The sequence below is a fragment of the Scyliorhinus torazame genome, chromosome 11 (assembly GCF_047496885.1).
Source record: "Scyliorhinus torazame isolate Kashiwa2021f chromosome 11, sScyTor2.1, whole genome shotgun sequence".
In the NCBI taxonomy this organism is placed as follows: Eukaryota; Metazoa; Chordata; class Chondrichthyes; order Carcharhiniformes; family Scyliorhinidae; genus Scyliorhinus; species Scyliorhinus torazame.
The window spans coordinates 254,444,848-254,460,150 of record NC_092717.1 but is presented as its reverse complement, the minus strand read 5'-3'; the positions used below and the strand labels follow the sequence as shown (position 1 = coordinate 254,460,150).

General features: G+C 54.4%; 1 protein-coding gene across 2 annotated transcripts in view; it reads left to right on the top strand.

The window, feature by feature from the left end:
• Window positions 1–15,303, top strand: part of LOC140385924 (dynein regulatory complex protein 11-like) — a 1,066,524-nt gene that overhangs the window by 880,705 nt on the left and 170,516 nt on the right. For both annotated transcript variants that reach the window (XM_072468573.1, XM_072468575.1), the window contains 2 exons: window positions 1,449–1,535; window positions 2,467–2,644. In XM_072468573.1, coding sequence (XP_072324674.1) covers window positions 1,449–1,535; window positions 2,467–2,644 — 265 coding nt within the window. The remainder of the gene's footprint in view (window positions 1–1,448; window positions 1,536–2,466; window positions 2,645–15,303) is intronic.

The window sequence follows — 15,303 nt, the reverse complement described above, 5'->3', positions numbered from 1 at the left end:
GCATCCGGAGTAATCGCTTCCACACCCATGAAAACCTTTGCAACTAAAAGTGCCCTCTCAAGTCACTCTCTATTTAAACTTCAAAACTTAATACAGAGCAACCGTTGCCCACACACTCACTGACTTTAAATTCAATAATCTCAAACCAAACAAAGAATTATATTTTAAAATCCTGTACGAGCCCCCAATTTTATTACAATCCCAGACCCAGCGGTGGCTCGGATATTGGACAGTAACACCAATATCTTATTTTAATTGTGTCAGACTGTGAGGATCGCTTCAGGAGAAATTTCACACAAAATAGGGACATGGTAAATTAAAACCAACTTTATTACCAACGCAGTATTAAAATCTTTAAGATCACACCAGAAAATAGCTCACAATTACCCCTTGAACAATACGACTCAACACAGTGAATAGAAACCCGAAAATGCGATCTTTATTCCCACTGAACCAACAAGAAAATAGGCCTCAGCTCTCCATCTTCTCCCCGTGTCTGCGTGGGTTTCCTCCGGGTGCTCCAGTTTCCTCCCACAGTCCAAAGATGTGCAGGTTAGGTGGATTGGCCATGATAAATTGCCCTTAGTGTCCAAAAAGGTTAGTTTGGGTTACTGGGATAAAGGGGATAGGGTGGAGCCGTGGGGCTCAAGTAGGGTCTCTTTCCAAGGGCCAGTGCAGACTCGATGGGCTGAATGGCCTCCTTCTGCACTGTACATTCTATGAGTCTATGACACCGCTTTACACAACAGCCTTTACGATGGTTAATTGCACCTCAGGCTCCTGAAAGCTTTGCTATCTTTCAAACCAAGATTCTTCTAAAAACCTGATAGCAGCAGTCAAACACACTCTATCCCAGGATTTTAACCTTTACTGCAACAAATAATAATACCTTATCTCTGAAATTTCTACATTCATCATTCTTGCTCCCTGTGGGGGCGGAGATAGTGAACGTGAGGACTGTCAGATCAGCAATGATCCTATCGAATAACGGAGTGGTCAAGGGCCCAAGTGACCTACACCTGCTCATATTTTCATGTTCTTATTCTCTCTCTCTCTCTCCCTCCTCTCTCACTCCCTCCTCTCTCACTCATTCCATCTCTCTCGCTCCCTTCTCTCTCTCTCCCTCCTCTCTCACACCCTTCTCTCTCACTCCCCTTCTCTCTCTCTCCCTCCTCTCTCACTCCCTCCATCTCTCTCTCTCTCCCTTCTCTCTCTCTCCCTTCTCTCTCACTCCCCTTCTCTCTCTCTCCCTCCTCTCTCACTCCCTCCATCTCTCTCACTCCCTCCATCTCTCTCACTCCCCCCTTCTCTCTCACTCCCCTCCTCTCTCTCTCCCTCCTCTCTCACTCCCTCCATCTCTCTCACTCCCTCCATCTCTCTCACTCCCCCCCTTCTCTCTCCCTCCCTTTCTCTCACTCTTCCCTTCTCTCGCTCCCTTTCTCCCTCAGGTTGCTAAGCTGCTCCAGCCGTCTGTTGTGTGGATCGATGACGCCGAGAAAACATTCCTGAAGAAAGTACCAAAGGAAGAAAAGGCGGTGGGTGCACAGCGTGGGAGTGGGATAATAAGAATAATCTTTATTATTGTCACAAGTAGGCTTGCATTAACACTGCAATGAAGTTACTGTGAAAAGCCCCTAGTCGCCACACTCCGGCGCCTGTTCGGGTACACGGAGGGAGAATTCAGAATGTCCAATTCCCCGAAGTGTGAGGTGATGCGTTTTGGTGGAAGAACATGGAAAAAATATAAAGCACGGAGTAAAATTGCTAAAGAGGAGCAGGAACAGAGGGAGCTGGGTCTATCTGTGCACAGATCATTGAAGGGGGCAGGACTGGCGGAGAGAGCAGTGAATGAAGCAGAGAGTATTCTGGGATGTATTAACAGGGACACAGAGTGCAGCAGCGAGGGGGTTATACTGAATTTATACAGACACTAGTTAGACCTCAGCTGGAATATTGTGCACAGTTCTGGGAGCCACACTCTCGGAAGGATGTGAACACATTGGAGAGAGAGCAGAAGAGGCTCACAGGAATGGTTCCAGGGATGAGAAACTCCAGTGATGAGGATAGATTGGAGAGGTTGGGAGGGAGGGTGCAGGGTGGGGGGATAGGGGGGAGGGTCAGGGTGGGGAGGGGGGGGATGGGGTGAGGGTGCAGGGGGTTTGGGATTGAGGGGAGGGTCGGGGGGGGGGGGGATGGGGTGAGGGTGCAGGGGGTTTGGGATTGGGGGGAGGGTCGGGGGGGGGATGGGGTGAGGGTGCAGGGGGTTTGGGATTGGGGGGAGGGTCGGGGGGGGGATGGGGTGAGGGTGCAGGGGGTTTGGGATTGGGGGGAGGGTCGGGGGTGGATGGGGTGAGGGGGCAGGGGGTTTGGGATTGGGGGGGGGGGGGGTCGGGGGGGGGGGGGGGGGGTGTCCGATGTGATGATGTTTAAATGTGAATTGTCACTAACACAGCTTTTCTGAAACAGTTGGAACCGAAACGTTTGAAGAAAGATTTGCCAAAGGTTCTGAAACAGGTAAAAGCCGAGGACCGGATCCTATTGGTGGGAACATCCAGCCGTCCATTTGATGCGGAATTGAAACCACTCTTTAAGGTTTATGATCGAATCCTGTTGATCCCACGAGCTGACTATGCTTCACGTTACAGTGAGTTAAAAATCACTCCGTGTCTGTCGATTCTCCATGGAAACAGATCAATGCAAACTCTGACATAGACATAGACATAGAATTTACAGTGCAGAAGGAGGCCATTCGGCCCATCGAGTCTGCACCGGCTCTTGGAAAGAGCACCCTACCCAAGGTTAACATCTCCACCCCATCCCCATAACCCAGTAACCCCACCCAACACTAAGGGCAATTTTGGACACTAAGGGCAATTTATCATGGCCAATCCACCTAACCTGCACATCTTTGGACATGATTCACAGGACCACTGTGTGCTGGGCTGGGGAGCGGTCAACTCCACTCACACCCTGGGCTGGGGAGCGGTCAACTCCAGCCACACCCTGGGCTGGGGAGCGGTCAACTCCAGCCACACCCTGGGCTGGGGAGCGGTCAACTCCACTCACACCCTGGGCTGGGGAGCGGTCAACTCCACTCACACCCTGGGCTGAGGCACGGTCAACTCCACTCACACCCTGGGCTGGGGAGCGGTCAACTCCAGCCACACCCTGGGCTGGGGCGCGGTCAACTCCACTCACACCCTGGGCTGGGGAGCGGTCAACTCCAGCCACACCCTGGGCTGGGGCGCGGTCAACTCCACTCACACCCTGGGCTGGGGAGCGGTCAACTCCAGCCACACCCTGGGCTGGGGAGCGGTCAACTCCACTCACACCCTGGGCTGGGGAGCGGTCAACTCCACTCACACCCTGGGCTGGGGCGCGGTCAACTCCACTCACACCCTGGGCTGGGGCGCGGTCAACTCCACTCACACCCTGGGCTGGGGCGCGGTCAACTCCAGCCACACCCTGGGCTGGGGCGCGGTCAACTCCAGCCACACCCTGGGCTGGGGAGCGGTCAACTCCACTCACACCCTGGGCTGGGGCGTGGTCAACTCCACTCACACCCTGGGCTGGGGAGCGGTCAACTCCAGCCACACCCTGGGCTGGGGAGCGGTCAACTCCACTCACACCCTGGGCTGGGGAGCGGTCAACTCCAGCCACACCCTGGGCTGGGGAGCGGTCAACTCCACTCACACCCTGGGCTGGGGCGCGGTCAACTCCAGCCACACCCTGGGCTGGGGAGCGGTCAACTCCACTCACACCCTGGGCTGGGGAGCGGTCAACTCCAGCCACACTCTGGGCTGGGGAGCGGTCAACTCCACTCACACCCTGGGCTGGGGAGCGGTCAACTCCATCCACACCCTGGGCTGGGGAGCGGTCAACTCCACTCACACCCTGGGCTGGGGAGCGGTCAACTCCAGCCACACCCTGGGCTGGGGCACGGTCAACTCCACTCACACCCTGGGCTGGGGAGCGGTCAACTCCAGCCACACCCTGGGCTGGGGAGCGGTCAACTCCACTCACACCCTGGGCTGGGGAGCGGTCAACTCCACTCACACCCTGGGCTGGGGCGCGGTCAACTCCAGCCACACCCTGGGCTGGGGAGCGGTCAACTCCACTCACACCCTGGGCTGGGGAGCGGTCAACTCCACTCACACCCTGGGCTGGGGAGCGGTCAACTCCAGCCACACCCTGGGCTGGGGAGCGGTCAACTCCGCTCACACCCTGGGCTGGGGAGCGGTCAACTCCACTCACACCCTGGGCTGGGGAGCGGTCAACTCCACTCACACCCTGGGCTGGGGAGCGGTCAACTCCAGCCACACCCTGGGCTGGGGAGCGGTCAACTCCACTCACACCCTGGGCTGGGGAGCGGTCAACTCCACTCACACCCTGGGCTGGGGAGCGGTCAACTCCAGCCACACCCTGGGCTGGGGAGCGGTCAACTCCACTCACACCCTGGGCTGGGGAGCGGTCAACTCCACTCACACCCTGGGCTGGGGCGCGGTCAACTCCACTCACACCCTGGGCTGGGGCGCGGTCAACTCCACTCACACCCTGGGCTGGGGCGCGGTCAACTCCAGCCACACCCTGGGCTGGGGCGCGGTCAACTCCAGCCACACCCTGGGCTGGGGAGCGGTCAACTCCACTCACACCCTGGGCTGGGGCGTGGTCAACTCCACTCACACCCTGGGCTGGGGAGCGGTCAACTCCAGCCACACCCTGGGCTGGGGAGCGGTCAACTCCACTCACACCCTGGGCTGGGGAGCGGTCAACTCCAGCCACACCCTGGGCTGGGGAGCGGTCAACTCCACTCACACCCTGGGCTGGGGCGCGGTCAACTCCAGCCACACCCTGGGCTGGGGAGCGGTCAACTCCACTCACACCCTGGGCTGGGGAGCGGTCAACTCCAGCCACACTCTGGGCTGGGGAGCGGTCAACTCCACTCACACCCTGGGCTGGGGAGCGGTCAACTCCATCCACACCCTGGGCTGGGGAGCGGTCAACTCCACTCACACCCTGGGCTGGGGAGCGGTCAACTCCAGCCACACCCTGGGCTGGGGCACGGTCAACTCCACTCACACCCTGGGCTGGGGAGCGGTCAACTCCAGCCACACCCTGGGCTGGGGAGCGGTCAACTCCACTCACACCCTGGGCTGGGGAGCGGTCAACTCCACTCACACCCTGGGCTGGGGCGCGGTCAACTCCAGCCACACCCTGGGCTGGGGAGCGGTCAACTCCACTCACACCCTGGGCTGGGGAGCGGTCAACTCCACTCACACCCTGGGCTGGGGAGCGGTCAACTCCAGCCACACCCTGGGCTGGGGAGCGGTCAACTCCGCTCACACCCTGGGCTGGGGAGCGGTCAACTCCACTCACACCCTGGGCTGGGGAGCGGTCAACTCCACTCACACCCTGGGCTGGGGAGCGGTCAACTCCAGCCACACCCTGGGCTGGGGAGCGGTCAACTCCACTCACACCCTGGGCTGGGGAGCGGACAACTCCAGCCACACCCGTCCCAGAGTTACAACACAAGTGAATTAACCAATCATTCTTATAAAAATACTCTGAGTCATTGGCTCCTGACTGCCCAATAATTACAGTCACAAGGTTTGTAAATTTACTGTTTATTTTGAGGCCGGTTTAGCTCAGTTGGCTGGGCAGCTGATTTCTGATGCAGAGCGAAGCCAGCAGAGGTTATGAGGTTATGAGGTCACCATGAAGGCCCCACCCTCTCAACCCTGCCCCTTGTCTGAGGTGTGGTGATCCTCCAATTAAATCAGCACCAGTCAGCTCTCCCCTCAAAGGGGAACGCAGCCTGTGGCCATTCGGGACTTTACCTTTACTGTTTATTTATAACTATAACAAATATGAAATATGCAATGAATACAGTTGGCTAAATGTTCTTTAACACCTGACCCCCCCCCCCACCCGTCTTCACTCCCCCGCCCTCTACCCACACACACAAGACAGACAAACACCGAGGGGAAGGAAATGGGTGAAAAGTAATAAAGAATAAAGGTCAAAATACGAGTCCTTGCTTCCGATGAGGAGTTGTTCAGAGTACTCCCCTCACAGTATGAGTCTAATTTATAGTCTTGAAAGTGAAATGAAAGTACAAGCCTTGTGCCCCTGAAACCACAGACAGACCCAATCATCGCAGAGCACTGCCACTTTGGTCAATTCTTGGCCATCAGCCAAATCAATCAAATCGAGTCATCACTGATCTCTCCTGTTGCTGAAATCCTCTGCTGGAATTTAAAGGCACAGGCCACTTACCAGCTGCTTTGCGTTAAAGTCACAGGTCCCTTAATCATCCATGGATCAAAATGGTGAGAGCAAAAATAAAAGCAAGGAAAAGTAAGGAATAAATAGGAATCAAACAGGAGGGTCCCTCAAAATCTCTGTCCATAGAACCACCCTCAGTGCCCCGAGAACATTGGCTTCAATATCCTGACCCTGGGGAGCAGCTCCGGTACTGTCTCCCGTCCCAACAGCACAGTCCCTGCGTCTCCAATTGTCCCGTCCCATATATCTTGTGCCAAACACGCCAAAACCAATTGAAGTCGGATAAAGAGTAAACCATTGGATACCTGAAACCTGCTCCACCATTCAATATCTCCATGGAAACGCACACCGCCAATCAATATCTCCATGGAAACGCACACCGCCAATCAATATCTCCATGGAAACGCACACCGCCAATCAATATCTCCATGGAAACACACTCCGCCATTCAATATCTCCATGGAAACGTACTCCGCCATTCAATATCTCCATGGAAACGCACTCCGCCATTCAATATCTCCATGGAAACGCACACCGCCATTCAATATCTCCATGGAAACGCACACCGCCATTCAATATCTCCATGGAAACGCACTCCGCCATTCAATATCTCCATGGAAACGCACTCCGCCATTCAATATCTCCATGGAAACGCCCTCCACCATTCAATATCTCCATGGAAACGCACTCCGCCATTCAATATCTCCATGGAAACGCCCTCCACCATTCAATATCTCCATGGAAACGCACTCCGCCATTCAATATCTCCATGGAAACGCACTCCGCCATTCAATATCTCCATGGAAACGCCCTCCACCATTCAATATCTCCATGGAAACGCACTCCGCCATTCAATATCTCCATGGAAACGCCCTCCACCATTCAATATCTCCATGGAAACGCACACCGCCAATCAATATCTCCATGGAAACGCACTCCGCCATTCAATATCTCCATGGAAACGCCCTCCACCATTCAATATCTCCATGGAAACGCACACCGCCATTCAATATCTCCATGGAAACGCACTCCGCCATTCAATATCTCCATGGAAACGCCCTCCACCATTCAATATCTCCATGGAAACGCACTCCGCCATTCAATATCTCCATGGAAACGCACACCGCCATTCAATATCTCCATGGAAACGCACTCCGCCATTCAATATCTCCATGGAAACGCCCTCCACCATTCAATATCTCCATGGAAACGCACTCCGCCATTCAATATCTCCATGGAAACGCACACCGCCATTCAATATCTCCATGGAAACGCACACCGCCAATCAATATCTCCATGGAAACACACTCCGCCATTCAATATCTCCATGGAAACGTACTCTGCCATTCAATATCTCCATGGAAACGCACTCCGCCATTCAATATCTCCATGGAAACGTACTCCGCCATTCAATATCTCCATGGAAACGTACTCTGCCATTCAATATCTCCATGGAAACGCACTCCGCCATTCAATATCTCCATGGAAACGCACTCCGCCATTCAATATCTCCATGGAAACGCACTCCGCCATTCAATATCTCCATGGAAACGCACACCGCCATTCAATATCTCCATGGAAACGTACTCCGCCATTCAATATCTCCATGGAAACGCACTCCGCCATTCAATATCTCCATGGAAACGTACTCTGCCATTAAATATCTCCATGGAAACGTACTCCGCCATTCAATATCTCCATGGAAACGCCCTCCACCATTCAATATCTCCATGGAAACGCACTCCGCCATTCAATATCTCCATGGAAACGCACACCGCCATTCAATATCTCCATGGAAACGCACACCGCCAATCAATATCTCCATGGAAACACACTCCGCCATTCAATATCTCCATGGAAACGTCCTCCGCCATTCAATATCTCCATGGAAACCTGCTCCATTCAATATCTCCATGGAAACGCACTCCGCCATTCAATATCTCCATGGAAACGTCCTCCGCCATTCAATATTCCCATGGAAACGCACTCCGCCATTCAATATCTCCATGGAAACGCACTCCGCCATTCAATATCTCCATGGAAACGCACTCCGCCATTCAATATCTCCATGGAAACGTACTCCGCCATTCAATATCTCCATGGAAACGCACTCCGCCATTCAATATCTCCATGGAAACGTCCTCCACCATTCAATATCTCCATGGAAACGTACTCCTCCATTCAATATCTCCATGGAAACGCACTCCGCCATTCAATATCTCCATGGAAACGTCCTCCGCCATTCAATATCTCCATGGAAACGTACTCCTCCATTCAATATCTCCATGGAAACGCACTCCGCCATTCAATATCTCCATGGAAACGCACTCCGCCATTCAATATCTCCATGGAAACGCACTCCACCATTCAATATCTCCATGGAAACGCACTCCGCCATTCAATATCTCCATGGAAACGTCCTCCGCCATTCAATATCTCCATGGAAACGTACTCTGCCATTCAATATCTCCATGGAAACGTCCTCCACCATTCAATATCTCCATGGAAACGTCCTCCACCATTCAATATCTCCATGGAAACGTCCTCCACCATTCAATATCTCCATGGAAACACACTCCGCCATTCAATATCTCCATGGAAACGTCCTCCGCCATTCAATATCTCCATGGAAACGCACTCCGCCATTCAATATCTCCATGGAAACGTCCTCCGCCATTCAATATCTCCATGGAAACGCACTCTGCCATTCAATATCTCCATGGAAACGTCCTCCACCATTCAATATCTCCATGGAAACGTCCTCCACCATTCAATATCTCCATGGAAACGTCCTCCACCATTCAATATCTCCATGGAAACGTCCTCCACCATTCAATATCTCCATGGAAACGTCCTCCGCCATTCAATATCTCCATGGAAACGTCCTCCGCCATTCAATATCTCCATGGAAACGCACTCCGCCATTCAATATCTCCATGGAAACGTCCTCCGCCATTCAATATCTCCATGGAAACGCACTCCGCCATTCAATATCTCCATGGAAACGTCCTCCACCATTCAATATCTCCATGGAAACGTCCTCCGCCATTCAATATCTCCATGGAAACGTACTCCGCCATTCAATATCTCCATGGAAACGCACTCCGCCATTCAATATCTCCATGGAAACGCACTCCGCCATTCAATATCTCCATGGAAACGCACTCCGCCATTCAATATCTCCATGGAAACGCACTCCGCCATTCAATATCTCCATGGAAACGTACTCCACCATTCAATATCTCCATGGAAACGTACTCCGCCATTCAATATCTCCATGGAAACGTCCTCCGCCATTCAATATCTCCATGGAAACGTACTCCTCCATTCAATATCTCCATGGAAACGTACTCTGCCATTCAATATCTCCATGGAAACGCACTCCTCCATTCAATATCTCCATGGAAACGCACTCCGCCATTCAATATCTCCATGGAAACGTACTCTGCCATTCAATATCTCCATGGAAACGCACTCCGCCATTCAATATCTCCATGGAAACGCACTCCGCCATTCAATATCTCCATGGAAACGTCCTCCGCCATTCAATATCTCCATGGAAACCTGCTCCATTCAATATCTCCATGGAAACGTCCTCCACCATTCAATATCTCCATGGAAACGTACTCCTCCATTCAATATCTCCATGGAAACGTCCTCCGCCATTCAATATCTCCATGGAAACGCACTCCGCCATTCAATATCTCCATGGAAACGCACTCCACCATTCAATATCTCCATGGAAACGTACTCCGCCATTCAATATCTCCATGGAAACGTCCTCCGCCATTCAATATCTCCATGGAAACGCACTCCGCCATTCAATATCTCCATGGAAACGCACTCCACCATTCAATATCTCCATGGAAACGCACTCCGCCATTCAATATCTCCATGGAAACGTCCTCCGCCATTCAATATCTCCATGGAAACGCACTCCGCCATTCAATATCTCCATGGAAACGCACTCCGCCATTCAATATCTCCATGGAAACGCACTCCGCCATTCAATATCTCCATGGAAACGTACTCCGCCATTCAATATCTCCATGGAAACGCACTCCGCCATTCAATATCTCCATGGAAACGTCCTCCACCATTCAATATCTCCATGGAAACGCACTCCGCCATTCAATATCTCCATGGAAACGCACTCCACCATTCAATATCTCCATGGAAACGCACTCCGCCATTCAATATCTCCATGGAAACGTCCTCCACCATTCAATATCTCCATGGAAACGTACTCCACCATTCAATATCTCCATGGAAACGTCCTCCACCATTCAATATCTCCATGGAAACGTACTCCTCCATTCAATATCTCCATGGAAACGCACTCCGCCATTCAATATCTCCATGGAAACGTCCTCCACCATTCAATATCTCCATGGAAACGTCCTCCACCATTCAATATCTCCATGGAAACGTACTCCTCCATTCAATATCTCCATGGAAACGTACTCCACCATTCAATATCTCCATGGAAACACACTCCGCCATTCAATATCTCCATGGAAACGTCCTCCGCCATTCAATATCTCCATGGAAACACACTCCGCCATTCAATATCTCCATGGAAACGCACTCCGCCATTCAATATCTCCATGGAAACACACTCCGCCATTCAATATCTCCATGGAAACGCACACCGCCAATCAATATCTCCATGGAAACACACTCCGCCATTCAATATCTCCATGGAAACACACTCCGCCATTCAATATCTCCATGGAAACGCACTCCGCCATTCAATATCTCCATGGAAACGCACTCCGCCATTCAATATCTCCATGGAAACGTCCTCCGCCATTCAATATCTCCATGGAAACGTCCTCCGCCATTCAATATCTCCATGGAAACGTACTCCGCCATTCAATATCTCCATGGAAACACACTCCGCCATTCAATATCTCCATGGAAACGCACTCCGCCATTCAATATCTCCATGGAAACGTACTCCGCCATTCAATATCTCCATGGAAACGTCCTCCACCATTCAATATCTCCATGGAAACGCACTCCGCCATTCAATATCTCCATGGAAACGCACTCCGCCATTCAATATCTCCATGGAAACGCACTCCGCCATTCAATATCTCCATGGAAACGCACTCCGCCATTCAATATCTCCATGGAAACGTACTCCGCCATTCAATATCTCCATGGAAACGCACTCCGCCATTCAATATCTCCATGGAAACGCACTCCGCCATTCAATATCTCCATGGAAACGCACTCCGCCATTCAATATCTCCATGGAAACGCACTCCGCCATTCAATATCTCCATGGAAACGCACTCCGCCATTCAATATCTCCATGGCTGATTTGATCGTAAAATCAAATTCATTTCCTGCATTTCCCCCAAAATTCCTGTCTCTCGTATCGAGCAAAATACAACGCCTCTCCCTCACTACCTCTCCCTCACTACCTCTCCCTCACTACCTCTCCCTCACTACCTCTCCCTCACTACCTCTCCCTCACTACCTCTCCCTCACTACCTCTCCCTCGCTGCCTCTCCCTCACTACCTCTCCCTCGCTGCCTCTCCCTCGCTACCTCTCCCTCACTACCTCTCCCTCGCTGCCTCTCCCTCGCTGCCTCTCCCTCACTACCTCTCCCTCACTACCTCTCCCTCGCTGCCTCTCCCTCACTACCTCTCCCTCACTACCTCTCCCTCACTACCTCTCCCTCACTACCTCTCCCTCACTACCTCTCCCTCGCTGCCTCTCATTCACTACCTCTCCCTCACTATCTCTCCCTCACTACCTCTCCCTCGCTGCCTCTTCCTCACTACCTCTCCCTCACTACCTCTCCCTCGCTACCTCTCCCTCACTACCTCTCCCTCACTACCGCTCCCTCGCTGCCTCTCCCTCACTATCTCTCCCTCACTATCTCTCCCTCGCTGCCTCTCCCTCACTATCTCACCCTCACTACCTCTCCCTCGCTGCCTCTCCCTCACTACCTCTCCCTCACTACCTCTCCCTCACTACCTCTCCCTCGCTACCTCTCCCTCACTACCTCTCCCTCACTAACTCTCCCTTACTACCTCTCCCGCACTAACTCTCCCTCACTACCTCTCCCTCGCTGCCTCTCCCTCGCTGCCTCTCCCTCACTACCTCTCCCTCACTATCTCTCCGTCGCTACCTCTCCCTCACTACCTCTCCCTCACTACCTCTCCCTCACGACATCTCCCTCGCTGCCTCTCCCTCGATTCCTCTCCCTCGCTGCCTCTCCCACACTACCTCTCCCTCACTACCTCTACCTCGCTACCTCTCCCTCACTACCTCTCCCTCACTACCTCTCCCTCGCTGCCTCTCCCTCGCTGCCTCTCCCTCACTACCTCTCCCTTACTACCTCTCCCTTGCTGCCTTTCCCTCACTACCTCTCCCTCACTGCCTCTCCCTCACTACCTCTCCCTCACTACCTCTCCCTCACTACCTCTCCCTCGATTCCTCTCCCTCGCTGCCTCTCCCTCACTACCTCCTTCACTACCTGTCCCTCACTACCTCTCCCTCGCTGCCTCTCCCTCACTATCTCACCCTCACTACCTCTCCCACTACTCCTCTCCCTCGCTGCCTCTCCCTCACTACCTCTCCCTCACTACCTCTCCCTCGATTCCTCTCGCTCGCTGCCTCTCCCTCGCTGCCTCTCCCAAACTACCTCTCCCTCACTACCTCTGCCTCGCTGCCTCTCCCTCGAATCCTCTCCCTCGCTGCCTCTCCCTCGATTCCTCTCCCTCGCTGCCTCTCCCTCGCTGCCTCTCCCTCACTACCTCTCCCTCACTAACTCTCCCTCGCTGGCTCTCCCTCGCTGCCTCTCCCTCGCTGCCTCTCCCTCGCTGCCTCTCCCTCGATTCCTCTCCCTCGCTGCCTCCCCCTCGACTCCTCTCCCTCACTACCTCTCCCTCGCTGCCTCTCCCTCGCTGCCTCTCCCTCGCTGCCCCTCCCTCACTACCTCTCCGTCACTACCTCTACCTCGCTGCCTCGCCCTCGATTCCTCTCCCTCGCTGCCTCTCCCTTGATTCCTCTCCCTCGCTGCCTCTCCCTCGCTGCCTCTCCCTCACTACCTCTCCCTCACTACCTCTCCCTCACTACCTCTCCCTCACTACCTCTCCCTCGCTGCCTCTCCCTCACTACCTCTCCCTCGCTGCCTCTCCCTCGCTACCTCTCCCTCACTACCTCTCCCTCGCTGCCTCTCCCTCGCTGCCTCTCCCTCACTACCTCTCCCTCACTACCTCTCCCTCGCTGCCTCTCCCTCACTACCTCTCCCTCACTACCTCTCCCTCACTACCTCTCCCTCACTACCTCTCCCTCACTACCTCTCCCTCGCTGCCTCTCATTCACTACCTCTCCCTCACTATCTCTCCCTCACTACCTCTCCCTCGCTGCCTCTTCCTCACTACCTCTCCCTCACTACCTCTCCCTCGCTACCTCTCCCTCACTACCTCTCCCTCACTACCGCTCCCTCGCTGCCTCTCCCTCACTATCTCTCCCTCACTATCTCTCCCTCGCTGCCTCTCCCTCACTATCTCACCCTCACTACCTCTCCCTCGCTGCCTCTCCCTCACTACCTCTCCCTCACTACCTCTCCCTCACTACCTCTCCCTCGCTACCTCTCCCTCACTACCTCTCCCTCACTAACTCTCCCTTACTACCTCTCCCGCACTAACTCTCCCTCACTACCTCTCCCTCGCTGCCTCTCCCTCGCTGCCTCTCCCTCACTACCTCTCCCTCACTATCCCTCCGTCGCTACCTCTCCCTCACTACCTCTCCCTCACTACCTCTCCCTCACGACATCTCCCTCGCTGCCTCTCCCTCGATTCCTCTCCCTCGCTGCCTCTCCCACACTACCTCTCCCTCACTACCTCTACCTCGCTACCTCTCCCTCACTACCTCTCCCTCACTACCTCTCCCTCGCTGCCTCTCCCTCGCTGCCTCTCCCTCACTACCTCTCCCTTACTACCTCTCCCTTGCTGCCTTTCCCTCACTACCTCTCCCTCACTGCCTCTCCCTCACTACCTCTCCCTCACTACCTCTCCCTCACTACCTCTCCCTCGATTCCTCTCCCTCGCTGCCTCTCCCTCACTACCTCCTTCACTACCTGTCCCTCACTACCTCTCCCTCGCTGCCTCTCCCTCACTATCTCACCCTCACTACCTCTCCCACTACTCCTCTCCCTCGCTGCCTCTCCCTCACTACCTCTCCCTCACTACCTCTCCCTCGATTCCTCTCGCTCGCTGCCTCTCCCTCGCTGCCTCTCCCAAACTACCTCTCCCTCACTACCTCTGCCTCGCTGCCTCTCCCTCGAATCCTCTCCCTCGCTGCCTCTCCCTCGATTCCTCTCCCTCGCTGCCTCTCCCTCGCTGCCTCTCCCTCACTACCTCTCCCTCACTAACTCTCCCTCGCTGGCTCTCCCTCGCTGCCTCTCCCTCGCTGCCTCTCCCTCGCTGCCTCTCCCTCGATTCCTCTCCCTCGCTGCCTCCCCCTCGACTCCTCTCCCTCACTACCTCTCCCTCGCTGCCTCTCCCTCGCTGCCTCTCCCTCGCTGCCCCTCCCTCACTACCTCTCCGTCACTACCTCTACCTCGCTGCCTCGCCCTCGATTCCTCTCCCTCGCTGCCTCTCCATTGATTCCTCTCCCTCGCTGCCTCTCCCTCGCTGCCTCTCCCTCACTACCTCTCCCTCACTACCTCGCCCTCGCTCCCTGTGCCTCACTACCTCTCCCTCGCTGCCTCTCCCTCACTACCTCTCCCTCGCTGCCTCTCCCACGGTGCCTCTCCCTCGCTGCCTCTCCCTCGCTGCATCTCCCTCACTACCTCTCCCTCGCTGCCTCTCCCTCACTACCTCTCCCTCGACTCCGCTCCCTCGCTGCGTCACCCTCACTACCTCTCACTCACTACCTCTCCCTCGCTGCCTCTCCCTCGCTGCCTCTCCCTCACTACCTCTCCCTCGACTCCGCTCATTCGCTGCCTCTCCCTCACTACCTCTCCCTCGCTGCCTCTCCCTCGCTGCCTCTCC